The sequence below is a fragment of the Fringilla coelebs genome (genome assembly GCF_963513975.1).
Source record: "Fringilla coelebs genome assembly, chromosome: 11".
Classification (NCBI taxonomy): Eukaryota; Metazoa; Chordata; class Aves; order Passeriformes; family Fringillidae; genus Fringilla; species Fringilla coelebs.
The window spans coordinates 15,330,764-15,357,642 of NC_140037.1; the positions used below are offsets into that span (position 1 = coordinate 15,330,764).

Below are 26,879 nucleotides of genomic sequence, written 5' to 3' on the forward strand. Positions count from 1 at the left end.
TCGGGGGCGCGGCGGGGCCCCCCCGCGCGGTGCCGCGGTGGGCGCGCCCGGAGCCGCCCGCAGGCCGGGGCGGAACGTGCGGCTGGCGGGCAGCGATGGCGGCGGCCGAGGTGGCGCGGCAGGTGCGGGTGGGCGCGGGGCCGCCGAACCGCGGGGGCTGGGCTGCACCGGGGCGGGGGGCCGGGAGCGGGGGCCGGGAGCGGGCAGCGCCGCGGCGGCGGGCGGGAGAGCCGGGCATGGCCGCTGCGGCGGGGCCGGATCAGGGGGCGCCGGGCGGGCTGCGAGGACACCGGCCTGGGGCCTCCCGCGGGTTCCGAGACTCGGTTCGGAGCGGCGGCGGCGGCTCCCGGAGGGTCCGGCTTTGGGGGCCGAACCGAGGGGAGCTGGGGTTACCTGGGGTAGAGGATGTTGGGGTCCCCCCCGCTGCAGCCCGGCCCGGCGACCTTGGTCTGCCCGCACCGCGGCGGGCCGGGGGTCCTGCCCCGGCCACGGCCGGACCTGCCGCGCTGCGCGGGGCTGGCCGGGCTGCAGCGCTGGGGAGGCATGGCCGTGCATCCCTTAGCCAGCTCGGAGGGCCCCTCGGGCACGGCAGTGGCATCCCTGCCTCTCCGGAGATGCTGCTCTCCTCCCAGAGAAACCCTCAGCCCGTGTTCGGTAGTGCGTGATGCGGGAAAGGAAGGTCTCCGGTTGGCACCGTGTGCCGCGGAGGAGCTGTGCGAGCCAAACAGCAGCACCGTGTCCCCGCTGCGCATTGTCCCCGAGGGTCCCCGGTAGTGCCACCGGCCGCTGCCGGGCTCGCCCGCCTGCCTGGGGCGGCACAAGATCCCTGTGTGTCTGCGGAGAATTATCCAGAAGAGGAGCAGAGGGAGTTGAGCCACCTCTGCGCTTGTCAGGGAAATGCTAAGGAGGCATCTGTAACGCGTTTGCATGTGGAAAGGTTTTGTCTTGGTTTGATGGGCTTCCAACTTTCATGCCCATGTGTTAATACTGAAGTAATAGTTGAGGTGAATGCTTTCCAGTTTCGTCTTCAAAGCAGTATGTTTTAGCATGGACCCAATCTTGCTGAACGGGTAGATGTAGCCATTCCTTGCCAGTTTGTGATGTTATTTCCTCCTGGACATACCCATTGCCTTGTATATGACTGCCAAAATATGTAAAGTGACTCAGTTGCTCCCCTGTCTTTTAAGAAATTGAGTGTTATGCTTTCCTAAGATAATGTACAGGAGTTTGAGACATCTGCTTGTGGCCTGGGATGAATTTATGGTACCACACAGCCTCGCTTTGGAGGCAAAATGGAAAGCTGTCTGTGAGGCAGACTTGAAATTAGTGTGCTGCAAATTGAAAATGTCCTTTTACAAACAGGTAACTTGTCAGCCAAGGTCTTGGGCATCTGGTCATGTCTGCTTTGTGAACCAGTCAGCTGTGATGTCCTGGTGGTGCAGAGAGCTCTGTGTGTGCCAACAGCATTGAAGGTGTGAGAGCTGGGGCTGGGTTTGGGGAGGAGCTGGGGTTACCACCCTGCCATTGTCCCAGAGAACTCTTGATCAAGCCCACACTTACTGCAGGGATAGTCAGTGAAACCCCCTTCTTCCCAGGTGGGCAGGGTGGCCTTGTCACCACCAAGCTGAGCCCCTTCTCCTGTCCTCTGCCAGCAGGGAGGATGGGGGCACAGGAGTGTCTTGCCAGGCACTGTCCAACTCTCCGTATCCAGCAGAGGTCAGAAACATTATTGAGACTGCTGATAGTGATATGTATCTTCTAACTGCTGACTTCTCCTGGGAATGTATCCAAACTGCCTGGCATTTCTGCAGCCTTTTGTCAGGGGCATAAAGAAGTGTAATCTTAAGAGCTGACAGAATTTGAGATTTCGGAAGCACTTGACTGTTTGTGAATGTTGAATGGCCAAGTGATGCAGTGCGTCTGGAGAGGGTGGTTGATGGTCAGGACCTTTGGTGAGACACCTCTTGCTTTCTGTGGGGCCTGATTCAAAACTATTTCCCACTTTTCTGGTGTTTTATATTCTTGATGGTCTTTTATCAGCTGAGCTAGGAAGAATAACAGTCTTTATCTAGACTTTACATTCCTGATTTACGTTTATCTCATAGAGGATGTTTACACTGTCTGCTGGATAATTCTTTCATTACATAGGAGAATTACATACTTGCACAAGTGAGAAATAATTGGTACAAGTGTTGCTTTAATTTGCTGTTTAATCAGAACCAAATGCAGTCTGGGGAAGTGAATGCCATAACTCCAAGGTCTCAAGAAGGGATGTGATGTTGTTCTGGCTTAAGACGATGTGAAAAACTGTGATGTGGAAACCTGAGTTCAGGTTCTGCCTTGCTTTGCCGTTTCACTTCGTGTGCAAGAGTTGTCTCAGGTTTGGGGGTTGAGCCCCCAGATTTCAGCATTAAGGGCAGCAGAGGGCAGGAGGTGGCTGCTATGAGCACTGGCAGCAGTGGTGGAGCTCTGTGAGCGTTGCTTTATTTGGTTTTGTTGCAGGATGGTGCTGCTGTGTTGGTTGTGGCAGTTTGGAAATCTTTCTAAGGGAGTCTCCAAGGCCTCAGGGTTTGAAGTGGGAAGAGGTGAGACATCGTGTCAGAAGTACTAAGTGTCAGTTGTCAGTGTCCTGAACAGAAACACTGAACTAGATGAAGTATTGTTCTGCAGCCTCTAAGAGCAGTTTTGTGCTGTGTGGGCCTCGTTTGGACACTGGGTCTCTTGGGTTCAGAGCTGTAACATTATTTTCTTTGCTGTGCTCTGCCTGAATATCGCCAAGTGGAGGCTTTGCCTTTGCCATGGAATCCTTTCTCATCATGGCTACAGACACAAATATGCAGCATTGACATTTGCAGTGAGCAGCACCATTGTGTGTGCTCTGCTTTAGCTCCACAGAGAGGCAGCGGCCTCTCAGGGCTCTGGGGACATGGGGACAGTGCTGTACCTGCTTGTCCTGCTAAGCAGATCAGAGCACAGATGTGCATTCAGCAAGATTTTCCTCTAATCGTATTTTCATCCCAGGGACCCTGGAGTGATTCAAACACCTGAAGACTTAATCTTGCCCCTTTTATGTAAACTGGTGGTTAATGGATGGTGCTTTCAGGCTTGGGGTCATTCATTATAACATCTTTGTATTTTCCATATGATTTGGATAGTTTTCTGTAAAAATTAGAGTAGGTGGTGGTGGGTTCTGTGGCATGGAGAAGCCCTTACAAAAAGCTGTACAAATCCTTCTAAGAAAGGAAGAAGTAAAATAGCTTCTCCAAGTGGATGCTCCTTACTCTCCTTACTTTCACTCTGCAATAGCCCTGCCTGATAATACAGCAAGATAATGTGTTGCTCTTTTTGTTTCTTTAATCTTGTTTGTGGCAAACACGCTTTACTTCCTCCCAAGCAACAACAGCCCATTCTGTCTAGGCAGGGGGCACGCTGTGTATGTGGGGAAAAGAAGGCATCTGGTATCTTGGTGTGGTGCCAGTATTCACAGTGGCTTTCCAGAGATTCCATCTTTGTCTTCGTTCCAAGAAGATGTAACCTTAAAATAGAGAGCACAAAGGACTCTCAGCCATCCAGCACTCACTGATGCTCTTGGAAAAAGCCTTCAGGCATACAGTAGTTGCTTACCTTGTTGGTACCTCTTTATATGTTTTGAATTTGATCTGGTTTGGAAGATGAATGATGGAAGGCAGTATTGAACACCTTATCAGCAAAAAGCTTATAAGCTTAACATATTCTCCTTCAGTGTTGAACAAGGGGATCCAAACCTACATTTAATATACACCCAGGATGACTAATCAGTGTGTTCATATGTTGTTTATGGTGGTGCTGTTTATATATAGCAGTGCTCCTGTACAGAGACACCACTTGGTGCTTGAAGACTGGTGACTTGCACTGTTTCTTGGAGGATCACACAGAAAATGTTTATTTTCTCCCCACTGGTTTGGTAATTACTGTCAACTTTCTGATGAGTGTCAAAACCAGGCTGATCTTAAAATGTTATTTATTTTTTTTTTTTTCCACTGCATCCAGTCTCTTTATGCCTTGGCCAAGGAGGCTGTAGATTTTTAGGCAGAGTAGCACAATATACCTTATGGCTGTGTACTTAACATGGAGGCTTAGCTGCTGTGACTGGAAATCCCATTTTGCAGTAGTTGTTTCCTGGCCTGTACCAGATGTGAAGTGTGGTTTAACTTCATTGTAAAACCACAGGTGACTAGAAAAAGAACCTACGGGAAATGACTTGCATGCTGAATTCTGTGTGATGGTAAATGCCTCCTCTTAGCTGAGAGCAGCTTAACTTCCACCATTTATTTTGTTCCATCTGGATCACACTTATATTTAGGGATGAGGAGATGATTTGCTCTTAATGAGAGCCCACACTCCTGCCCACGCTTCCTGGGGAGAGTAGTGTTCAAGCAGTCTTCCAGTGGTGTGGTTTTAGGGCTGGGTATTAAAAATACTCTTGATATTTCTCCTTCCCCAGGAGCCATCATGGGTCGTTCTCTCTTGCACATTTGTGGGCTCTGTCCCCCCCCTCAGTTCTTCACCAGGACCTGGGGTTGTCACTGCAGATCCAACACTGCCATGAGATTCTCCAGGGCTGGGGTTTTGTTTTGGTGAATGCAGTTTAGGAGAGTCTGAGTGTGTCATCACAGAATCAGTGTGTCTGACACTCTCACTTTCTTCTGCTTTAGCTGGTTCTGCATTACTGGGCATCACAGCTGCATTGTCAGTAGGCAAAACCAGAATCTGCTGGGCAGCCTGAGTGCCTTCCTCATGAACATGTCATTAGGAGGGAAGGTGCTCAGGAATTAATGAAGTGCCATATTTGGTGAACATCTTGTCAAGAAGAGTCAGACTAATACACAAAATATGGCTAAGGGGAAACATATTTACACATCACAGGCTGGTAAATATGGTTAATGACTGAAGTGTATTTGGAGCCTCATATCTGAAAAAACCAGTCCAAACCCACAACAGCAAAACAGTAAGAAGACAAGAAAACATACTGACAGGCTACTGTAGTAAATGTACTCCTTGGGGATGTTTTCCCAGCCGAAAATGCCAGTGCCATTAGCAGAAGAGGGAAAACCAGTATTCCTGTCCCTATAAACAGGCTTTCAAGATATGTGAAAGCATGATTGTGAAAGAATAAATTCAAAATCACACCCTATAAACTACTGCCTTTTGGCTGTAGTATTTTTTGCAAATTGATGGAAGGCTAGAGGGGAATTTTCTGATTTTCACACAAAAATACATTTTTAACAAAAGCCTTTGCTTCAGAGAGGGAAATACCTCTTTGGGGCTGCAGGAGGAGAGCTCTCCAGTACACACCAATGCAGGGGTGCAGCACTGGCTCTTTGTTTTGCCTGGTGCCATTTCTGAGGCTGAGCCTCTGTGTGTTGTGTTTTACTGTTGGCTGGGCAGGGTTGGGACCCAGGCTGCCTTGGCACAGACTTGCCAGGTGCAAGTTTCTGACCCCCTCCCAAAGCCCGTGGCTGTTCTGGGCATGGAGCACCACGTGTTCTGCTGGGCTGGGGGGACCAGGTTAGTGGTGTTGAGCACAGGAGGGAGCCGGGTGTAGGAGCAGCTTCTCAGGAAGTCCTTTGGCTGGCTGGGCAGGAGCAGCCCTTGCCCCCAGCTGGAGGTTTGAGTACCTCCACTCCCAAACCCTCTCTGCAGGCTCCTTCAGACCTGTGGGGTTGTGAGCAGCTCAGTTCTGGACACTCTTTCTCTGCTTTGTTTTCCTGTAGGTACAGTTTCCCTTACGGTTTCTAGCTAATTTCTGTAATTGCAGCTGTGAATGGGAACTACATGTGAGTTCCAATTCACATTAAGTGAATGCTAACAGGCTTGTAGGAGGCGGTGTCATTAATACATTGCTTTGCACAGAGGATTCTTTTTGTTTTCAGTATAAGGTGAGACTTGAGTTTCTGCATTTTTTTTGAAGAAACAAGTGTTTTTCACCTCTTCATTTCAGCAGCTGTTTCTGTACATGTTTTGCACATTTTAGTGTTATTCTGTCAGGGCTACCTTCAAACATTTGACAAATGAAACGTTCTATTTGTGCCTTCTGGAATTGTTTTAGAGAGGAGTGAAGCATGCTGACATGATTGATAGATCTGTGCAAATCTCTGCTTGGACTGTGCAATTGATTCCACTTGGGAGGTCTAAAGGGTTTATACAGAGAAATGTATTTTGCTTGAAAGTGACACAAGTATTTCGTTGTATTTCAGGGTGAAGGCTGTCGCACTGTCCCGCTCTCTGGACACGTGGGATTTGATAGTTTGCCTGACCAGCTGGTTAATAAGTCAGTTAATCATGGGTTTTGTTTCAACATCCTGTGTGTGGGTGAGTATTTCCATTTTGGGAAGTTCTCTTGCAGAAAAGTTTTCTGCAGCTGGACGTAGCTTGTAGCTTACAGCACTAACAAGGTAGCTTTGATTTAAATTTACCCAACTGTTCTATTTTCAGTAACAAGATTTTCTGGTGCTCTGGGAAATCCCTACTGGGGTTCTGCAGTGTGGCTTTTTACCAAGCAGTGAAATAAAATGCCTAAAATCACAGGCTGTTATTATGATCTTTCTCTTCCTCATGTGTTTGAATTTCACATTTTTAAAAGAAAATAGGTACTCATGCCAGAGTACTTTGTTAAGAGGTCTTGTTTGGTTTAGTGTTGAATTATTATTATAATTATTTTAACAAAATACCAATCATGCTTCTCTTAAATCACTAAAAGCTATTTTTTTCTCCTCCCTTCTGTGCATATTTGAATTAAGATAGTGTCTGGCCAAGCCTTAACTCTTCTGACAATTATCCAGGCTGCCATGTGGTGTGGATCACAGCTGGGGCCTGGCTCTGTAGCAGGACTTGGTGTCTGTCCCTGCAGCCCATCTCACAGGGTTAGGATCCCAAATAATCCCTTCTCTTAGGTAACAGAAGTAAAACCCTGTACGGCTTTGGTACAATAGTTTAGGAAAGTTAATTAGGAAATTAAAAATAGTGAATTAATAATTGATGGGTTTGCTGCTGCCAGTGCCCTGCCCTGGGGAGCAGGAGGTTGTATGGCCATGGCTGCTCAGAGCCAGCCCTGTCTGCAGATGATCCCCCTGGAGTGGCAGGGACAGAGCAGCAGCTGTGGACACCTCCTGGGGACTCAGCTGGTGGTCAGCCCTGCATCCTCACAAAGGTTTTCTGTCCCCTCCCATGAGAGATGCAGCCCGTGGTATGGACTTGGTGTTCGCCCAGAACAGGGTTAAGTCTGAAACGAGAGTAGTGGAACAAGGAGAGGAGAGCTGAGCCCTGTTAAATGGAGCTGAGAAGACAGTTTTCCTTACAACCACATCTTACATTGCTGTGAGATGATAAACTTTGCTGACAAGTGGAGGTCACTGTCAGGCTGAGTCTCTAGGTGATTTCCGCAGTACATGAATGTGATATGACCTAGGGAAACTCCTGTCCCCAGGACTGAAGTCTAAAAGTGTTTCCTTTTCCACTTACTGGGCTGCAGTGTTTTTTTTACAAGTTCTAGGTGCAGCAGTGGGTGCCTCCTGTAGTTATATCTTCACTTTGATGTGTGGAGAGGAGCTGAATGCCTGTGCTTTCTTCTTTGCAGGGCAGAAATTGAATGCATTAATCACTTGTTGAGGTGAATAACAGGAACTCACCAAGATAAATGTACATTAGTTACTAATGTAAGTTTTTTATGAATAGTAATAACACAATCTTGAAATAAAGAAATTTTATTTAGAGAAAATATAATATACTTCATTAAGAAAAAATTTGCAGATCTTTGCCCCCACACTTAAATATCCTGGAGAAAGAAAACAAAAATTTCCAGTGTTGATTTATTCTGTTGGATTTCACTTGTACAGCAGAGTTTGGGATGAAAAAATGAAAGAATAAGGAAGCAAATGAAGATTAGATGAGAATCCCATAGACAGCCCACTAAGCATGACAGAAAAGGACTTCATTGCCCCCCATTTTTCAGCTCTGTGTGGCATCTGTTGGAGGAAAAATCCAGTGATAATTCTACTCTGTGTCATACTGGATCTGAGCCACCAATTCCTGCAGCTCTTGCTGGAGAAGCCAAGGAAAGCTTCAGAAATGACTCTCAGCAGCATGTCCAGAGTGGAGCAGTTTTTAGCTCTTCTCATGCTGAAAGCTGTCTCCCCTGTGGGTCTAGAGCCAAAGCTAGAATGAATGAGAAAACCTCTCATTAGATGTTAGGGGTTGCAGATGGTTTCTCTGATCTTTAATTTCTCAGCACAACCATTTTCTTCCTAAACCTTACACGATAAATTTTTTTGTTGCCTCTTACTTCAGTGCAAAGGCTGGAGAAGTGTTTAATGGCTGAGACTTTCTGTGCTGGCTGTATTTCTCAGTGAGATAGGGGAAAAAGAGGAGGAACAAGCTGCTGGTTTTTGATGTAAGCTTTCTCAGTTTTTGAGTAGATTGTAGTTGCATTAAACTAGTATCCCAGTTTAAGCAGGATTTTACCCCTTCTCTCCCAGGATTCGCAGGGATTTTGTTCTAACTGGCCTATTCAGTGCAATGAGAAAGGCTGTTTTGTGGCAGAAATACTTGTCTCTCCCTCAGGACTATACCAAGACTGTTTGAGGTCTGTCACTCCAAAGGAGTGAGCCTGTGATGTGCAGGAGCTCTCACCCTGGGGGAAGGAGAGGGGGAGGGAGGGATGTGCACAGGATTCCTGGTGCTCTGCAGCAGGCAGCTCTCTGGGGTGATGAGCTGTACAGCCTGGAAATTGCCCAGTGGTTGTTTCTGTGGTCACTGGTGCAACCAGCTGAGGAGAGAACAGTTTCTCTAATCAAAAAGCCATCTGTCTCCTCAGCCTTCTCCTGCCCAGTGCCCTGGGGTGGATGCCAGGGGCTGGGTGCTCCCCTGAGCTGGTGTTTCAGTGTATTTTGGGAGCCCTCGTTGCCCTCCTTGCCCCTGCAGCCCAGCCTTTGCCTGGCTGTGGGGAGTCGTGTGGTGTCTCTGCCTGCCTGTCAGATGGAACAAATAATTTTCCCCTCTCTCCTTGAGAGATGGCCTTATCAGTCTGAGTTGCCTCAGGGCTTGTCTCAACAAACCTGCTGCATTGGATTAGCTTCCATTTCTACACATGAAAAGGCTGTGCATGCATATACATTTTCTTTAAAATTGAATTATTTGATATCTGGAGCCACGGTTGTTAATCTTGTGAAGGGCAGGTGCTGCTCTCTCATGAAAGGAAGCTCTTGTGAAAGCTGCTCCCTCCTTTGAACAGGGAAATACTCCAAGGACTCCTCTGTCCTCCCACAGAGTCGATTGATGATGATGTGATTGGGGCCTCTTAAATCCTGAGTGTTGTGGGTAAGGGAGGCAGTGAGCAGTTTCTTGTTTCACTTAGCACATGCTAGGGAAAAGCAAATTAAATTTCCAAGCACAAAAGGAGGAGGTACAGCTTTTGTGGTGTATAATTCAGCTCACTGCTGCAGCTGCTTAGGATGCTAAAAAGTTCTGTGAAAAGAAGCCATGACAGTTCATTCAGCAGGAAGATGCCTGCCTTGCTTTGGGAAGTTAGGAGCTTGTCCCAGCTGTAAGTTTGCAAGTGGTGCCACCACTGTTCCATCCATCACTGTGGGATTTGGTGAGGCTTCCCCAGAGCAGTGAAGGTACCACGTGCACGTGCAGTTGGAGCAGGGAACATGTCTCAGGAGAACAGGAAGATGTGTGGGGAGCCCAGCACAGCCAGGCTGTTGGGCATTAAGAGTGGATGGTGCTTTCTGAGCACTGATGTAGGGCTGCTGCATGTCCAGAAGCTGCAGTGGTGGCTCTGGCCATTTTTTTTTAAATGTCCTTGAAAATTGTCATATTTAACAGCAAATCTCCATCCCATGATGAAAGGTACAACACTCAAGCTTTTCCATTGCTCTCACATCTTCCTGGTGCAGATCTCTACCAGTAAAGGTCACTCTCTCTGCCCTGTCCTCCCCAGAGAGCTTTGTCAGCCCTGTTTTGGGACAGCAGAGCACTGTCGAGTTGCATAATCCCTAAGTACGGTTTTGGAATCACATGTGTCCATAAGCCTGACATCAGGAAATAATCTCTCTGCCAGGGATGCCTCTCACTCAGTTTGTGTACACTGCTGCTTTTTTCAAAGTAATTCTGCCTCTTTTAATCCCTGTTCATCATTTCTGGGTTTTGGGGAAGATTCCAGTGCCATTGGCTGCAACAAGCACAGACCACTTGTCCTTTTTATCAGACCATCTGTTCCATCTGGTCTCCTGTCCTTACAAGAAGCAGTTGGCACCATTCACATCTTTCAGCCAGCAAAAAGTTGCCTCTGTGTGAGGCAGAAACTCCCAGAAGATTCAGATATTCTTCCTTCTGTTGTTTTGGCCTTCATATTTAACACAGCAGAACACTTTATTAGTGTCTTTAGTCTTTTACTATTTCATGTCATTCTGTTACTGTTAACATTCTTTCAGCTGTGACAGTCTTTCCTCTCTACTCTGCCTTCCCTGGCAGGCTTTAATTCTGTGTCAAGTCAGTGGGGTTACACAGTGCAGGGACAGGGGTGTCTGCTGGGAGTGCAGACTTCATATGAGATGCCACGTTAGTGCCTGGATGTTTTAGTCATGAAGGTGTTTGGATGGGCAACTCCCACCTGTGGAAAAATGCCACAGTTCTGATCTTCCCCTTCCAAAAGGAATAACTCAGTGGTTGAGTTCAAAGTTGCCTTTGCTGTCCCAGTGTAGCTGGCATGAGATGGGGTGTAAAAGCATCTTCTGCATTTCTTAAGCACTTCTCTTAGCCCCTCTGACAGTTGAAGTTGCTCCTGCTGGAAAAAACACTTGAGATGGATTTAAGTAGGCAATGATTAACAGGTTCAGGATGTGCTTAAACAATAGTCTTGGCCTCATATGAGCATCTTTCACCCAAAAGGAGAGAGGCAGAAATGAGAGGTGACTTGCAGGGTGCTGTCTGCCCAGAAGCCAGTGTGGTTTACAGATGACCTTGTGTGTCCACTGCAGAGAGCAGCTCCCTGCCCTGTCACTGCTGCTTCTCCCTTGTCACTCTCTTATAGCCTTGGAGCTGCTCCAGGGTCTGCCAGGCTGTGGGGCAGTGCCACAGGAGGAGCCTTTGCAGGACTGTGTGGGTGATGCTCCTGCACTGCAGGGCTCAAGGGCTCCCTATCCTGAGATGTCCCATCAGGGTTCCTGGCATTCATAGGCAAGCAGCCAGCTCACTGCTCTGTCCCACCCATCCCTTGGCAGGGGCTTTGGAAATGCTGCAGCCTTCTCAGGCTGTTTAGATTTTTGTCTGTTTTTACACTGCTGTTTTCCTGGAATCCCTGAGAACGGCCTGGGAGGTCATACAGGCTGTTGGCTGTTAACTCTCAAAATCCCTGCCCAAACCATGGCAGTGCTCTGGTCTGATTTGTGCACCTGCTCTGTTTTGGAGGCCAATGGTCCCTGACAAGTCCAGGCAATGAGATTCCAGGTCAATGAAGGGCTTGTTGGACCCGCTTATTCTTCCAGTGACAGAGGTAACCTTGTGCTTTGCTGGGTCCCCCTCCCTTGCTCTGGCCAGTGCTGTTGTAGGTACAGCTGATGCATTGAGGTGGCACAAGGGACAGCAGCCTCACCAGCTCCAGCTCCTCCTTCTCCCCTTTGAATTGGAAACCAGATGGGTGCAAAGAGCAACTGCCCTGGTGACTGTTCTGGCTGCAGTTGGAGTTGGTTGGTGATGGAGCACAAGCTCTCAGCTGGCTCCCAGGCAGTTCTGCAGCTCAATGTGTACATTGATTTTGAAATGTTAATGGATCTTGCTGCCTCTGGAAAGGTATGGATATGTCATCCTGGCAATCAGGGACTGCTCAGTTCCCAGAGCAGGGGATTTGGGGCTTGGAGCTAGACAATCTTCCTTCCAACCCATACCATTCTATGATGTTATAATTCTGTGTTTGCCTTGCTCTGCCATGTACTTCAGCCCTGAGTGAGGAAAATCCCTTCTGAGGCCAGAAGAGGAATTTGCCTGCTTGCAGGAGTGAGGCTTGCAGATTTGGACATTTGGACGGGGGAGGATGGGGAGGAGCTTCCCCTTCTTGAATTGGGCATTTCATGCAAGTTTGGATCTCTTACAGAGCTCTAAACCTACAAAAATAAGAAGCCCTTTTATTCTGAGCAAAGTGGGAAAATGGTGAAGTTGTTTTGGTTGGGAGCTGGGGGAAGGAGGGGAATGCTCTTGCTGCCAGACACAGTCTCCCTGTGGTCCCACAGCAGGCTGGAGGAGCAGCCTTCACAGAGGGTGGGGTTCAGCTGCTCCTGAAGTTTCTCCAAAAGCTGTCTGGGCAGCTCAGAAATTGCTGTTTCCCCAAAACCCAGCAGCCCTCACAAGGCAGCAGACCAGACTGTGTAGGAAGTCAGGTCCTGTGAGCTCAGAGAGCTGGCTCTGTTGTCAGAGCCTGGTAAAGGAGGCTGCCCTGTGGAATGTGTGCACAGGGGGATTTATTTTATTCTTCCTGGGATGTATCTAAAACAAATTCAAGACTGGTCTCTGGGATTTGTCTCTTCCTTCCAGACAAGGAAATAGTTTCCTGTTGATAAATGAAAGCCAAATAGCAGTTCAGTACTGATAGAATACTAGCAGAATACTGACGGTAGCAACAAAAAACCCAGATATTACAGAAAATGCCCTCTCCCAGTGTAGAAGGCTGATTGTCCAACTTGTTGTGAGAAACCAACTACACAACTTGCTGTGGGATCCAACCAGCTCTCAGGGTTTCTGCACAGAAGGAAGCTATTTCTGTGGCTGCTTATTAGAGACATTGATCTGGAGCAGCTTTTTTTGGAAATGGCAGTGAGCCCCATTTCCTCTCCTGTTTTTTAATGAAAACAGCATCTTCTGTAGTGTAGTTGTGGGTTTAAGCAGGATCTGAACGATGCTTTCCCCTTCGCCTTTTCACCTCTTGCTTTTCATCTCTATTTTCTAATGACATTAATGGCCATTAGACTGTGAAATGTAATTTGCCCAGAATACAGAGCTCCCATTGTTCATGGCTTTCTGTTTACCAGACGCTCCCTTGGGAGCATGAGATCTGCTTTCATCTGCTACAATTTCACCCCTGTTAATGTTTGGAAGCTCAAAGGCCAACCCATATTAATATTCAACAGAACGTTTCAACTCTCTTTTTCTCCAATAGGGGAAACTGGCCTTGGTAAGTCCACCCTCATGGACACCCTTTTCAACACCAAGTTTGAAGGTGACCCAGCATCTCACTCACAGCCTGGGGTCCAGCTGAAATCCAGTACCTATGACCTGCAGGAGAGCAATGTTAACCTCAAGCTGACTATTGTGAGCACAGTGGGCTTTGGGGATCAGATCAACAAAGAGGACAGGTGAGTGTGGGGGAGAGAGGCTCTATTGTGACCTGGCTTCTCATTCTCCCTGCGCCCTAGTTGGGCCTAACTGCACTGCAGTTTTCCTGCTTGCTTCTTAGGAGTTGTCCTTGTCACCTCTTTGGGATGGGACATGTAGAAGAGAGGATAAAGGCTCTGGAGTGTCAGCATTGCTTCAGCTATAAAGCAGCTTTTCTCATGCTGTCAGAGCAATTTCTGCCCTGCTGGCAAGCTTCTGCCCAAATTCATCTGGTGGGGAGACTGAAATGCTCCAGGGCATCTGGGCTTGTTTTGGTTTGTGCTGACCTCAAGCTGCTGACCAAACCACTAGTGTGGTTTAGTGTCTGCTTGGCTTAATATCCACTTTTGGCAGGGTTCTTCCGTGGGAAGAGCCAAAGGAAGCACAATAAATGAGATACCCTGGGGGAGTGTCTCTGTCAGCTCACATCCCAGAGTGGCTGGAGTGTGTTGGTTAAGGGATGTGCAGTTACACCAGACAGTCTCCAAAGTGCATCTCTGCAGAGACATTGCTGATGGGATTGCTTTTTTGTGGGTCTGCTAGATATTTTTTTAAAGTTTGTTTAAGATGCACTGATGTCCTTTATATTATGGCTCTGGCAGGCTCTGTATTTCAGAAGGCCTTGCAAGGGAGTTGCAGGAATTTCCTGCCTCAGAGCACTGGGCAAAGGTGGTACTGAATGAAGCTGTGTCTCCACCAGCAGCACTTGGGGCTGTGAGAGCAGCAAGCCATTCACTCCCTGAGTGAATGAGTCTCCATTAGCCTTGCTTTAGAAAGTGTCTCACCCTTGAATTTCAGAATAGGAGAGTCTGCTTTCCCTGGAGAGGAGGGTGCATCTGCTGTCCTCAGTGCTGGGTTTTGACAAACAGACTGCTAGAGTCTGATGTAGGACCGTGTCTCCTTGTCAGCAGTGCAACTTTAAAATTTCTTACAGTTGAGGAGTAAGGGAGGTAGAGAGAGAATTGGTCTCAGAAAGTGGAAAATGGAAAGTGAAATCTATCAACAGCTTGTTTCTTAAACGCAAGCCAAGGGGCATTGTCCTATCTGTTTAGCTCTCTGACTGTGAGATGTACAGCTTCTTTTTTTTCCTTTCACCACAGCTATAAGCCCATCGTTGAGTTCATTGATGCTCAGTTTGAAGCCTACTTGCAGGAAGAGCTGAAGATAAGAAGGGTTTTGCACAACTACCATGACACCCGGATCCACGCCTGCCTGTACTTCATCGCTCCCACCGGCCATTCCCTGAAATCCCTGGACTTGGTAACCATGAAGAAGCTCGACAGCAAGGTTGGCACAAGGAACTCTTACTGGGCAGATTTACTCTTTGCATAATAGAAAGGCTGCTGGTTTTCCAGACATCTCCCCACCTTGAATGGTGGAAATGGCTGAGTTGGCAGATGATTCTCTAGATTTATTGAGCACTTACAAGTTTTTGAAGGTTGTATTTTAAACTTAGAGAAACTCCCAGGAGTGAAGTTGATTACTTCATACCTCTGTTTTTTTCTAGGTGAACATCATTCCCATCATTGCCAAATCTGATGCCATTTCCAAGAGTGAGCTGACCAAGTTTAAAATTAAAATCACAAGTGAACTGGTCAGTAATGGGGTGCAGATCTACCAGTTCCCAACAGATGATGAATCAGTGGCAGAGATAAATGGGACGATGAATGTAAGTGCCTCAGTTCTTCCTCCTCTCCCAGAACAGCACTGTCAGCATAGAGCTTGGTGGCCCATATTGGGATGTTTCTTAAATCTACTTTCCTTTTTATTTTGTTTCTTAAAAATAGAGGATTTGACAAGAATCTCATCCTTGTAGTGTCATCTTAGGCCAGGAGAGCTTTGTGGTAGGTTGCTGCCTCTCTGGTGGGCTTTTCTAGTCTGAAAACAGACTTTTAATACCCTCCTTGTCCTTGTGTGTATCTGTTGAGGGATGTATAAGAAATCAGTGTTTAAATCCTTTTCAGCTCAAGGGTTTGTCATTATTCCTGTCCTGTACATCACCTGATGGCCTCCCACCAGTAAACTTCCAGGATCCTATGGCAAGGAATTATATAGCTTAACCAGTAAGGTGTGAAAAACAATACACAACTTGGGCCAGACATGCCTTGAGGTGCCTGCAGGTTCCCAGTCTGGCTCTGGTCTCCCCAGCATCGTGGGTGCCAGTCTGTGGCTCCCTGAGGATGAAACAAACTGTCCCTTGCCTTTCTGGCAGCACATCCTGACCATGGCACCATTTTCCAGAAGGCTTTTCACAGGAGATCAAGTAGGGGAAGTTGATTGTTTTACTGCTGTGGGTGTAGTAGAGATCTAGCTGATGTGCATTTGTGCCACCTCTTGATTAAGTATTAAAAGCTGTAGAGTGTTCTGGAGAGGCCTGAAAGAAACATGAAGTTTGTCCTGACGTTGGAGCTGTCAGTGATGTTTCCTGGTCAGAGCAGTTCAGTGTTAGCCCTTCTGAGGGTGGAATGAACCTCTGCTTGTCTTTCCTTTCAGCCATTTACTTGTCTCCTGGGAGGGAACTGCTGTCTTGGGTTGCAGACATTCTGGGTTGTGTCAGTTGCTGCACAGACAAATCAATTCTTACATCCTCTATTACAGTCAGAATTACCAGGTTTATGGGGACTAAGCAGGCCAGAATTTGACCAAGGCAATTTTGCAGGTCTGGAAAACTTGTATCCAAATACTGATATTATTAGAAACATAAGACAGATAATACTCTTACTCTGTGTGTGTCACATGTGAGAGCAGGGGGCTGAGGAATATAGGGGGAAGAGCCCATCTCTGTGAGTGCTTGCTGGCAGTTTTCCTTTGTTTGCAGTTTGACTGTATGAGCCACACTCTGAAAGCAAAAACATCATCTCTGAAATCTTTTACTTGTACCAGCTGTCATGAACTTGTCCAAATTTTTGGATAACCTGTGGAATTCACTTCCTGCTCCTGACAGCAATCCAGGGTCACTGATCTTCCATGTAGTTGGCTTCCTGAGGCCTTTTCAATGTTCAGAATTTGGTGCACTTTAAAAGCTTTGCCTAACAAATGTCACTTCACATAACTCAGCAGAAAGTGTTGGTGCAAGGACCTGGGAACTCAAAGTGCTGAAGCTTTGCACTTGACTTCCTTGCAGCTCGGCAGAATGCAGTACAGTTCCCAGGAGCAAGGGAGGTGGGGAGAAATCTCACTCCCCCAGTGCAGCAGTGTCTGGGGGGTTTGCTTGGCTGCCTGAGTTTTGGAAATGAGAAGACTGTAAGGTGAGATCTTCAGAGCCTAGATAGGTGTTGGGAGGGTTTCCGTTCCAATTTTGCTGAGCTTGCACTGGGAAAGTCTCTTTTTGCCTTCTGCAGAGATCATCTTTACTAAGAAGTGACTATTTCTGATTTCTGAGTTTTTGAAAAGCAAATCCCTCTTGTTCTTAGTCAGCCTTCTTGTAATGTGGAGTGCATATCTCAGCTTGAAGAGTGTGACCTTGGGTGACACTGGACACAGTGGCTGGGGACATGTTCACCCCTTCCTCACCAGGGCAGAAACAAGCAGGAAGGAAGGAGCTGTTACTCCAGGAGTGAAGGATGGACTTCCACCTCATGATCTAATGGAGCAAGGTGTCCTGTGCTCCAGCATGAGCTGAAGGAATGGTGGGGGGATAAAATTAAGAAGGCTCCAAGACCTCATACTGCTTCTGTGCTTGTGCAGATGTTCTCCTCAGGCACGGCAAGCCCTGGGACAGCACCGCAGGCCGAGCCGCAGCCCTCTGTTCCAGCTGTCGCTCTGAGGCCAGTCTTGCACTGGCTCATCTCACCTGACACTCTGTGGCTGGGAGGATCAGCCAGGTAGAGGATATAGAGTGGTAGCACTAACAAGGTTTTCAAAAAAGGACCCACCCTGCTACTCCTTGTCTTGGACTAGTGGCCAGTGACTAGACTCCCTGAGATTAGCATGTGCATAATGACTGTCTTGCTCAGTGGCTGTGCTCATCTCTGTGTGCTGGTGGTCAGCCAGGTGGGAGAGGGACTAACGTGGATATCATCCAATGTGTTCCAGGCCCACTTGCCATTTGCAGTGATCGGGAGTACGGAGGAGCTGAAAATAGGAAACAAAATGATGAAAGCTCGTCAGTACCCTTGGGGCACAGTGCAGGGTGAGTTGAGCCCTGGGATTTTCATGGCATGAATGGTGACACTTGTGCAAGGAGGCAGTGGGCTTTCATAAAAAAAGCAAAGGCCTGCTGGACATGATTATCCATGGGGAATTATCCTTTGTTAAGTCCTTGTATCAGGCCTATAGTGCCAGTTTTCTCTGCTTGAAAGGGCTGTTAAACCTGTTGCAGGAGTAGACAATTGAGGAATATGAGAAGAGATCTTAGTTTCTGTCCCCATTTTCCTCCTTACCGTGCATTCCTGCAGTGGAGAACGAAGCTCACTGCGACTTCGTGAAGCTGCGGGAGATGCTGATCCGCGTGAACATGGAAGACCTTCGTGAGCAGACCCACACACGCCACTACGAGCTCTACAGGAGATGTAAACTGGAAGAGATGGGTTTCAAGGACACTGATCCAGACAGCAAGCCCTTCAGGTGAGAGCCTTGGAGGAGACAGGAGGGCTCGAGAGAGGCATTGTGGATGCACTGTGTGCTTGTGTGTGTGTGTGTCCTTGGGGGAGCACGGAAAAAACCAATGCAGCAAGAAAAACTGCCAGGTCAGATAAATCCAGACTTCAGCAAAGCTCTGACTGGGAGAAGGTGAAAATGCAGGGAGGATGTGCAGGACTGACTGTGAATCTGCAAGTATGGGAGTAGAAATGTCTGTGCTGCAGAAAGACAGTGATGCCTATTTTGAGCTTACCTAGAAACAGAGGCCAGACAAAGTTAAAAGGATAAGAGTGGATATATTTGATGAAGGGCCTCCAGGTACAATAAGGGCAGATGAAGCCTCCCCAAGGGGCTACACCCAGAATGGAAGACGGTCATGAGTTTTTCAGACAGACATAAGTTTGGTCTGTTTGCATATCAGGCCTTAATCCTCCAATTACAGCTTCAGGTAATAAAGTCATAAACCCCCAGTTTATGCTCCTCCCCAATTCACTTTTGTTTATACATTTCAGGGCCTGAGGCTGTGGGTTGTCCTTGGATCTCAGGCCCAGAGGGATTGTTTTGTCTGACCAAAATGTGAAGACAGTTAACTAACACTTTTTATGGAGTTTAGAATTATGCACTAATGCAGTACAGGATTTAAAAAAATATAAAGACTGAAACCTTAAGGCATCAACAGCAGTGTTCCTCTGAACTAGTGTTTGTTGCCAGCTGGTCTCTTTGAATTGCCCAAAGATCACTGGATAAAGAAGACCTTGGGCACATGTGGGTGAGTGAGTAGCAAACATGTTGTGTGCAAAGCATAGTCATGGTGAGGGTCTGATTTCAGAGGGTCAGGGAAAGCAGTTTGTCCCAAGTCTTATCACTGGCCTTTCCTTCCTTTTCAGCTTGCAAGAAACTTACGAAGCCAAAAGAAATGAGTTTCTGGGAGAACTACAGAAAAAGGAAGAGGCAATGAGACAGATGTTTGTCCAGAGGGTCAAAGAAAAAGAAGCTGAGTTGAAGGAGGCTGAAAAAGAGGTAAAGACTGCAGTACTTGTGTCTTCTTGACTGTGAGTGATGGATTTACTCCCAAATAGGTAGTTGTTGCCAAAGCACTTTCTTACCAAGAAGTCTAAGGTTTAACTTGGATGGGGATGTTAAGATGTAGGACAAAACTGAATCACAGTGCTTCTGTGCAACTTACTGCACCAGGAAAGGACCAGAATCTTAATTCTGATGGAGAGGTGCAGTGTGGTAAAAGTCAAGGAGAGAAGCAGCCCTTGAAATGAACTTTTTTTACAAAAAATACACCCATACAACTTTCTTAGCATTGTGGAAAATCCATGAATTTACTGACCTTTAAAGAGGAATAAGGCAGAGATCCCTGAAGATGGATTAGGGTTTTTTTTTTTTACACTTATGCTCTCCCAATCCTCTGTTCTTAGTCTGCACAATGATGCATTACTAGAACACTGCCTGTAAGTTGTTGTGGAAGGAGGCTGTTCCCTGCCCTTTGTCTGCTAGTGCCACATCCTGCTCACCTCTCTCCTTTCCTTTTAGCTGCATGAGAAGTTTGATCGCCTGAAGAAATTGCACCAGGATGAAAAGAAGAAGCTGGAGGATAAGAAGAAGTCTCTGGATGATGAAGTAAATGCATTTAAACAAAGGAAGACAGCAGCTGAATTGCTTCAGTCACAGGCTCAGCAGGCTGGAGGATCACAAACTCTTAAAAGGGATAAGGAAAGGAAAAAGTAAGTTGCTAACCCAGAGGTATTTGCTTTTTGGTAATGGTTCTTCTTTACTATTTTTCTGGGTGTTCTCCCTCCAACACAGCCAGTCCTTATCAGGGGAAGGTTTGCAGCCAGATTTAAACCCTAGTAAGGCTGAGCAGTATCTGGAAGCATGTAACACTTGCTGTCATCCTGAAGAGCAGGGAGCAGTACTAACCTCCCTCTTTGCTTTCTGACAGCATGGGAGAGGATGAACTTGTTTTTATTCCCCAAGATTCCCTGCTCCTCCCTTGGTGTCTCAGTGCTTGTAAAGAAGTGAAACCATAGTAGCTGCCAAGGCTAGGGTGTGGATAGCAGAGGTGTCCCATTAGCCTCAGAGAGGAGTGTGTTTTAGCTCAGGTTCTTACTTTTTTATCTTGAGAAAATTGTGGAAATTTTTCAGGGAGACTAACAGTCTTGAATTCTGGAATCTGCAGAATGAAAGACTGCCAAATGAGAGGACAGGTCATAGCACCTTGTTAGCACTAGTACTCTTTTCCCATCCTAAATCAGCCTTTTTCCCTCTGCAGAAGCAGTGGGAGATACTGCATGGCTGTAGCAGGGGATCCCAGTGCCAGGGACTGGTGTGACAGGATCCAGGCTGGGACCTGGGCTGTCTGCAGTGCCTGTGCTAGGCTCCTGCATCTCTGCAATTGCTCATGGGCAGCCAGCTGTACAGTGAAACAGTTCTCCCAGTTGTCCCAGCACTGAGCAGTTCCCTTCCTTCTCACTGTGGCACATTTCCCAAAAGGAGCACTGTGCCACCTGTGCAGGTGTGCAGAGAGTGGTGTGCAGACAAACAGGGGTCTGGTTTTGTACCACTGCCATAATCCCCCCTCTGCACAGCCCTGGGGCAGTCCTTGCCTGCACTGTGCAGTCCTAAGTGCATGAAGAAGTGCTGTTAAATTGGACAGTATGGGGCATGCCCAAAGTGCTGACAGCACTGTTTGTCAGGGAAAAAACCTGTGCCTGTTAAGCTTGGGATCAAATGAGACAGAGGAGGAAAGACCCAATTACAAGAATGAGATCCTGATTTAGTCTTTTAGTTTAAAGCTGAAGCTGCTTAAACATGAATGTTCTTTTGTGATGAGCAATTAGTGCTGCACCCATTCCTTTTTCCACTGCCTGTTTTGATTTGTTCATTTGAATCACCTTCAGGGGGTTCTAATGTCTTTTCATACTGAGGAGTCTGAGACTGACTGGGACAGACTTCTCTCTCCAGGCTGGACTGTGTGAGGAATACCCAGCTGAGTTCTTTCATGCTTAGAGCCCTTACACATCTGCTCACTCAGGACTGCAGATTTCAGCCTTAAGATCAGTCAGGGTCAGGAATACAGAAAAAGGAGGCAACAGCCTTATAGTATCAGCAATTAGTTGCTGTGGCCCAAGTCAAACTCTTGGTCCTTGAAGTGGTTCTCATCTCAGAACATCTCTTTGACACCAAGCATGTTGATATGGAAAAGCTTTAGTACTGCCCTTATCAGTTAAGGGCACAGAAAACTCCATGACAGACATAGGTCAGTGCTTTCAGTAAGGCTTGGGAAGATAATAGGAAGCTTCTTTGGCCTCTGGGAAAATTGCTGTGCTAGAAATGGTGCTGCTTTCTTTGCTCTGTAACTGCTCTGAGTGTCCTTCATAGTGGATTTCAGTACTTAGATCATAATTTTTTCCTAACAATCCATGAATTTTGCGAGCTGGAGCTTAATTGTAGCTTGTTTACTACTGGCTGGCAGTACAATAACCTTTTTCTTTCGCAGGTGACTTGTTTAAACCCAAGCTCTGTAATTTGCACTAATCATTACTCAGTTTTTTTTTTTGTTGTTGTTGTTACATCATTATCATCATTATTAGGCCTCACATGTGTGCTGTTTTACAGTTAGCTGCTGTTTGGCTGCATGGTGCATGAGGCACATTGTCCTGGTAAGCATCATTAACTCATAGAGCCTCACAGTGGGATCACTGACCTTTCTAAAAAAGGAGACTGTGTCCAAGTCTTGAAGCTTATAAATATTGTCTCTGTCTTCCCCTGCTTTCACCCCACTATATGTGTTCTACCAGTCACTCTCTACATGTGCAGTTGTAGAAAAAGTATGTAATTATCTTTAAAGATTCTGCAAAGTTTAATTCAGAGACTCAGGATATGGAACATAGGAAATTAAGGATTATGTCTTCTTCCTTAAGTCTCCCCAGCACTTCATTAGCTCTGTTCTCTTTATTCCATCTCCCTTAAAAATAAATTATATTCTTTAATCAGACAGGCCACGTTGATACTAAGGCAACAATTGCTATGGAGATGTGGTGCTGATGATACAGCCCAGCTAGCCATGAAAATGCCTCTCTTTCCTTGCTCCTCCTTCCCTCCCACTCCTCCAAGCTGTAATATTAACTTGTGGTTATAGTGAAGGTAGATGCAGGACTAGTTTCTGTCATCCTCATTAGGGTTATTAGTTAAACTGCTAATGACAGTGGTCTACTTACAGCTAGGTTGAGTGAGTTTAATTGAGCATTTTTAATTTGCTGATGATTCTCTGGTGAGAGGAAGAGGAAACTTCCCACAGGAATGTCTTGCTTCTTGACAGAGCAGCAATACTCATTATCCAAGACAGTGCCCCAGGGGCTGAGGTGCACAGGCCTCTCAGAGAAGGGACCCTATTGGAAATAAACTATAAAACACCCTAAAAACTCATCCTTGAGTCCACCCTTCCCTGCAGACAAAGCTAAGACTGACATTCTCTCCTGGATAGTCCAAACTAAATTACAGTCTACCCTTAAACTGGTAGAAGCTGATTCCAGGAGTGCTTCCCTCTTAACTCCACCAAGGGAAATGGCAAAGCAAGTAAACATTATGCTGCCAGTGAGAGGCATTTGAATGTAATTTAAATGGGACCTTCCACTTAACAGAAGAGCCTCAGAAGGGTCTTGCACTGCCTCGAACTGGAGCTTGCAGTTGTCTTGAGCTGTCCAGTTGAGTGAATGTCTCTGCTGCCAACGGTAACTGCAGAACAATGGAAAGAACAATTCTCTGCTTATCAGGCTCTGAATGTGGAAAAATAAGCTCAAAGAATAACAGTGTTCATTCTGGTGCTGAGTACGAAGGCACAGCTAAAGTGCAGCTAGAGTGAACATTAGTGATTTTTGTTGGTTTTGGATTGCTTTTGGCAGTCCTCATAACTGTACACTGTTGTGTGCTGGGCTTTGAATCAAATGAAGTTCTTTGTTCCCACTACACAAATGCAGACAGTGCCTTTTTCAATGGGCATTTGTCATTGCTAAATTAAATATGTATATGTGGTACTTTTCCAGGATTTAGAAAAACACTCTCCATATTGATCCATAAAGTGTTGCAGGGCTTCACTGTTTTGTAAGCATACAAACAAGTCACAGTTGATAAGTCCTGTAGCTTGCAAAACTGTGAAAGGGTTGTTTTAGAAAATAAATTTGGTTCATCCCACTGCTGAGTGTGTGTGTGTGTGTCTGCATAAAGCATGTTTTGTAGTCAGATTAAATCTTATTAACACTTAGCAACATTTTCTTTTTTGTGTGTGTGTGTGCGCACATTAGAAAAACTTGTATTTTTATTTTGTTTTTTGTCATTAATCCATAAAACCATTAACCTGCCTTTTTCTTTCATTTTCAGTTCGGGTTTCCTGTAGAACCTTTCCTTGGCCCCAGAGGCAAATGCCCCACCCTCGGCTGTGCCTGTTCGCTCACCTTTCCCACTGCTCCCCTCCCGCGCTCACCGCTCGGGCTCAAACCAGAGCTCTCGGCAGCTGGGGCTGTTCCTGTGAGGGACCCTGCTGGCCAGGGGGGCTCCTGCCAGGTTCCCCCTGCCCCCTGGGCAGCAGCAGGATGCCCACTGCCCCTGGGCGAGGCTCCCCTGTCCCATTGCTCAGCTTTTCCCCGCTCTGTGCTCTCAGAGCTGCTCGGGGGGTGCATTTAGCTCCTGCTGTGGGGTGGGATGTGCTCTCTCCAGAGACTGGCTGCCCTCTCCCCATGTTTATTTGCTGTTCCTAAGCCCTCATTACCCCCTGTACTGCCATGTGTGACTCAAATAACTTTCAAGGACTCTTTGCAAAACTTGACATCCTCACAGGCATGGACCTGAGTCCAAACCTCTAGTTCCCAGGCTTGAGGAAATCTCAAATTTGGATCCATGGTTTGCAACTAAGTGTTCTCTGAATGCTGCAGGGGTCATGAAGGAGCTTTTGCCTGGTCTCCCTCTCAGTGTGCTGACCTGGATGCACATCCTGGATCCAATCTCAGGGAAAGCTGGTCACCTTGCTGTACATATCAGTGTTTCTGAAGAAAGACCATGCTGTTTCATTGACTTTCTTCTCAGTGATTCCAACAATTTCTGGTTTTAATGCAAAAAAAAAAATACTACCTTTATTTTTTTTATCTGACATCTCTTTGGAACTGTACAGATGCTGACAGGCTTCTTCTCATATTTTCTATTCAGCAAAAGCCTTGTTTTTATTGCAAGATTTGCACTAAAAAGGAGGGGGTTTTGCTCACTGGGCCAGGAGCTCACTCTGGCCAAGTGCAACTGTGGTTTGCCTGCAAGTGTCTTCTCTTTGTATTTCTGGCTGAGTTTTGTTTTTAAATAAAGAGTTCATCGGACAGTGAATTCTGGTTAACATTTACTTCTTTTGTTTTTTGTTTTTTTTGCCCTTCTTTTTCAGTAACCCATGGCTCTGTACTGAGTAATTACCCCTGAATACAAGGCCTGGAATGGACCTTCATTTACTTGTTAAATCGGAGGGTCTAATAAAACATGACAGCATTTCAGCTGTGACCTTTCCAGGGTGTTATCTTGCTCTCTCCTATGTCCTCGTTGTGATTCTGTCTTTGCTATGTACTGGTGGTTATTGCTTTTATTAAACAATGTAAAATTAGTCATAACAAGGTTCTGGATGCTACAACTTTAAATCCTGCCATTTTTCCCCCCTACAATTAATGGATTCCCCTTTTTCCTGGTCTCAATCCACCCAGCTAAATAAGGGATATGAAAATAAGTTCTGTGAGTTATTTTTGCTGGCAAAATAACAACGCAGTTTAAATATATTTATTGATGACATTAAAATGGCAACACCATCTTAGTTTAATCATCACATAGTTCAGAGATAAAACATTCTTTTCCCATTCTATTTGTTATCATTTTCACAACATCATCTTTTTAAATTTGCTTTTTTTTTTTTTCTTTTGCTAATTCACGCTATCTGAAGACTAGCATGTAAATCCTGGTTTCCATTTCAGACTTGTTTGTTGTGGCCCCATCCTTCAGAGCACTGTGGGCTCGGGGCTCTGTGTGTGCTGAATCCACACATCCTGCCCCTGCTGAAAGATCAGATGTGTGCTGCCAGCCAGCCTCCACAACCCCCCAGATCCTGGGCTTTCAGGAGATAAGCACACTCAGGCCTAGCCCTGGTGGTGATGCTGTTCAGTGCCAGCTGCTGCTGAGGTTTTACCTGCTGGGGTTGGAGCTGAGCAGAGCTCTGCGTGGTGCCAGGGCTCAGGAGCAGTCTCAGCTCAGGGTCAGCCTGGCTCCTGCTCACAGCAGCAGCCCCAGCTCAAACCATGGCTCCTCCGTTCCCAGCGCTCAGGGCAGCCCAAACTGTTGGTTGCAATGTATTTCCTCAGGTATTCTGTTTCACCATAAATACCATTTCATTTCCCATAGAGCTCTTTGATTGCTTTGTGGTTTGTTTGAGATTTTTTTAGCAAAATAATTTGAATATTTTCTTCTTCCTCTACTTTTGAATGTTTCCCTGCTCCCAAAACCAGTCAATATTAATCTGTCAATGATTTCTAATTATCTGCTAAAAGGACAAATGAATGTGACATTTTTTACCATACTGCAGATCACTGTCTGTTCTTCCTGACCATTTGCCTTGTTAGAATGTTATTTAAAGTTATGTGAAATCTTTTTAAAGACTTTAAAGAAAGAAAGGTTTTTACTTGTGTGATTTCGCTGAAGTACTTGAGATACCACAAGGAGGTTCCATCTCTCCTCTGTCAGCTGTTTCCATGTTGCATCTCTTTTTCTTGCTTTTTGAATGTCTCTCTCTTTTTTGCTAATCTTCTGTTTTTTCTCTTTTTTCCCCTTTTCTCTCTCTGTAGCTTTTTTTAATCTGTCTTCGCCAGCTGCACTGTGTCTGAGGGAGAAGACTGCCACTTCTAGAAGAGTCTAAGGGTCTTATGTCTGGGGAGGGGGGAACAAATCTTCAGTGTTAGTGTCTTGGAAAGAAGCTCTTTTACTGACTTGCATGATACTTAAAATTGAAGTGTCTTGTAATTTGTGTGACAAGACAGGGCGATGCGGGGGGAACTGATGACCTGGAATTTTGAAGAGCTACAGAAATGTGGTGTTGGGACTAATGATGTAGCGAATACATTTTCAAACGTTGTAATGGGCATATGTTTTTTCTAATGTTGTCTTTAATAATATAAATGTCATGGGCTTCCCTAAGGTGTGAAGCCTAAGGAATATTTTCAATATGCTGGTGGTTTGATTGGTTTTGGAAACTTTGCATTCAGAGTCAAAGGAAATACAAACATGGTGCAACTTGCTCTGTTGGCAGCCACGAAATATTTAATTTTATCAAAGAAATAAAGTAAGAACTGTGTGTTCTCACTGGTGTCCTGCTGTGTCTCACCATCCCGTTAACAGAGCCCCTTTGGCTGGTGGACGTGAGTCAAGTGGGGCTTTCTCCTTCCTAACGCCGCCCGCTCTTGTTTGTAGTTAGGGGAAGCCGGCAGTGCCGGGCGGTGCGAGGCCGAGCTCCGTGAGCGGCGCCAGGGCCGCCCGGGCCCCGCCGCGCCCCGAGCCCCGGCCCGGCCTCCTTTGCTTCGTACACACGGAGAACTGCACCGCGTTCGGTACCCACACGGCAACCGCTGAGGAGCCTGCACTGTTCCGCCTGTTACCTTTCTAACTTTCATGTACATTTGAAATAAAAAACACGAAAGCCAGCGCGGCTGCTGTGCTGTGTGTGTGTGCGCTGCTCGCTGGGCCCGGCGCTCCGCAGAGCCCCGGCAGTCACGGGGAGGCCGGAGCCCGGTCGGGATGGCGGATCTAGGCCCCTGGGGCAACCGCGGCTGTTCGGCAAGGCCTGGGGCAGATCCCTGGGGAGGGCGGGCGGG

The 26,879-nt window shown here is 46.6% G+C and overlaps 1 protein-coding gene across 8 annotated transcripts; it reads left to right on the forward strand.

The window, feature by feature from the left end:
• SEPTIN6 (septin 6) lies at positions 1–26,367 on the forward strand. 8 transcript variants are annotated; one of them, XM_084213217.1, is made up of 11 exons: positions 85–128; positions 6,237–6,351; positions 13,190–13,385; positions 14,505–14,691; positions 14,912–15,073; positions 17,440–17,536; positions 17,802–17,970; positions 18,873–19,005; positions 19,528–19,718; positions 21,613–21,656; positions 24,419–25,847. In XM_084213217.1, exons 1-10 carry the CDS (start codon positions 96–98, stop codon positions 21,614–21,616), a joined length of 1,287 nt encoding a protein of 428 aa, XP_084069343.1. In that variant the 5' UTR covers positions 85–95; the 3' UTR covers positions 21,617–21,656; positions 24,419–25,847. The 8 variants fall into 8 exon arrangements, with proteins under 8 accessions (XP_084069340.1, XP_084069338.1, XP_084069343.1 ...); XM_084213218.1 differs by lacking the exon at positions 24,419–25,847 and adding an exon at positions 23,374–23,895; XM_084213214.1 differs by lacking the exon at positions 21,613–21,656 and having other exon boundaries at positions 1–122.
• Positions 26,368–26,879: the final 512 nt, after the last annotated feature.

What these genes read in the sequence shown, in the direction of transcription:
- SEPTIN6 (XM_084213211.1), top strand. Translation starts at nt 96, where the DNA reads ATGGCGGCGGCCGAGGTGGCGCGGCAGGTGCGG. An exon ending in CAGATCAACAAAGAGGACAG is followed by an intron (nt 13,386 to 14,504) that starts GTGAGTGTGGGG and finishes CTTTCACCACAG; the next exon opens with CTATAAGCCCATCGTTGAGT. An exon ending in TGAAGGAGGCTGAAAAAGAG is followed by an intron (nt 19,006 to 19,527) that starts GTAAAGACTGCA and finishes CTTTCCTTTTAG; the next exon opens with CTGCATGAGAAGTTTGATCG.